This window comes from Malus sylvestris, chromosome 15, assembly GCF_916048215.2.
Source record: "Malus sylvestris chromosome 15, drMalSylv7.2, whole genome shotgun sequence".
In the NCBI taxonomy this organism is placed as follows: domain Eukaryota; kingdom Viridiplantae; phylum Streptophyta; class Magnoliopsida; order Rosales; family Rosaceae; genus Malus; species Malus sylvestris.
The window spans coordinates 37,765,011-37,766,107 of record NC_062274.1 but is presented as its reverse complement, the minus strand read 5'-3'; the positions used below and the strand labels follow the sequence as shown (position 1 = coordinate 37,766,107).

Below are 1,097 nucleotides of genomic sequence, written 5' to 3'. Positions count from 1 at the left end.
ATCATCTTTTGGCTACTTATACATATTAGTGGCAGTTGATTATGTATCCAAATGGGTTGAAGCCATTGCTACAAGAACTAATGATCATAAGGTTGTTTTGCACTTTATTAAAGATGTGATTTTTTGTAGGTTTGGAACGCCAAGAGCTATTATTAGTGATGGTGGTAGCCATTTCTGCAACAAACCCTTTGAATCATTGATGAGGAAGTACAACATCAACCACAAAGTGGCAACCCCGTACCATCCTCAAACCTCAGGACAAGTGGAGATTAGCAATAGGGAGATCAAAAACATTTTGATGAAGACTGTGAGCCCCACAAGGAAGGATTGGTCGTTGAGGTTGAATGATGCACTTTAGGCGTATAGAACAGCGTACAAGACCCCCATTGGCATGAGTCCTTATCGTCTTGTGTTTGGGAAAGCTTGTCATTTGCCAATGGAGCTTGAACACCGAGCATATTGGGCCATTAAGAAGTTCAACTTTGATTACAAGGATGCTGGAATAGCAAGGAAGCTCCAACTTAATGAGTTGGAAGAGCTCAGAAATGAGGCATATGAAAATGCCAAAATTTACAAGGAAATGACTAAGCTCTATCATGACAAAGCCATCCTAAGGAAGGAGTTTCACCAAGGTATGAAAGTACTTTTGTATGACTCACGTTTGAGACTTTTTCCAGGTAAATTGAAGTCTAGATGGGTAGGACCATTCAAAGTGTTGCAAACATTTCCCCACGGAGCTGTGGAGATAGAGAACATGAAGAATGGCACCTCTTTCAAAGTCAATGGACAGAGATTGAAACCATATTTGCAACAAGAGGAGGAAGGGCAAGTGTATCAAATTGTCGATTTTCTTGAGTTTACAACACCATGAACAAGTTCCATGTCTTGCCTAGACATTAAATAAAGCGCTTGCTAGGAGGCAACCTAGTGTGGTTTGTATTCTATCTTCATGTTGTGTTTATGTTGTTACCATTCCATATTATTTACCTACTTGAATTGCATACAATTTTAAGCATCGAGGACAATGCTTACCATAGGTTTGGGGGTATTTTGGGATGGAAGGTTTGTTTTTGTGTTTGTTTTGGTTAAGTGTGCTT

General features: G+C 39.7%; 1 protein-coding gene across 1 annotated transcript; it reads left to right on the top strand.

Moving 5' to 3' along the window:
• The first annotated feature begins 436 nt into the window (after positions 1-436).
• Positions 437-871, top strand: LOC126602953 (uncharacterized). Its single transcript, XM_050269753.1, has 2 exons — positions 437-632; positions 678-871. Exons 1-2 carry the CDS (start codon positions 437-439, stop codon positions 869-871), a joined length of 390 nt encoding a protein of 129 aa, XP_050125710.1.
• Positions 872-1,097: the final 226 nt, after the last annotated feature.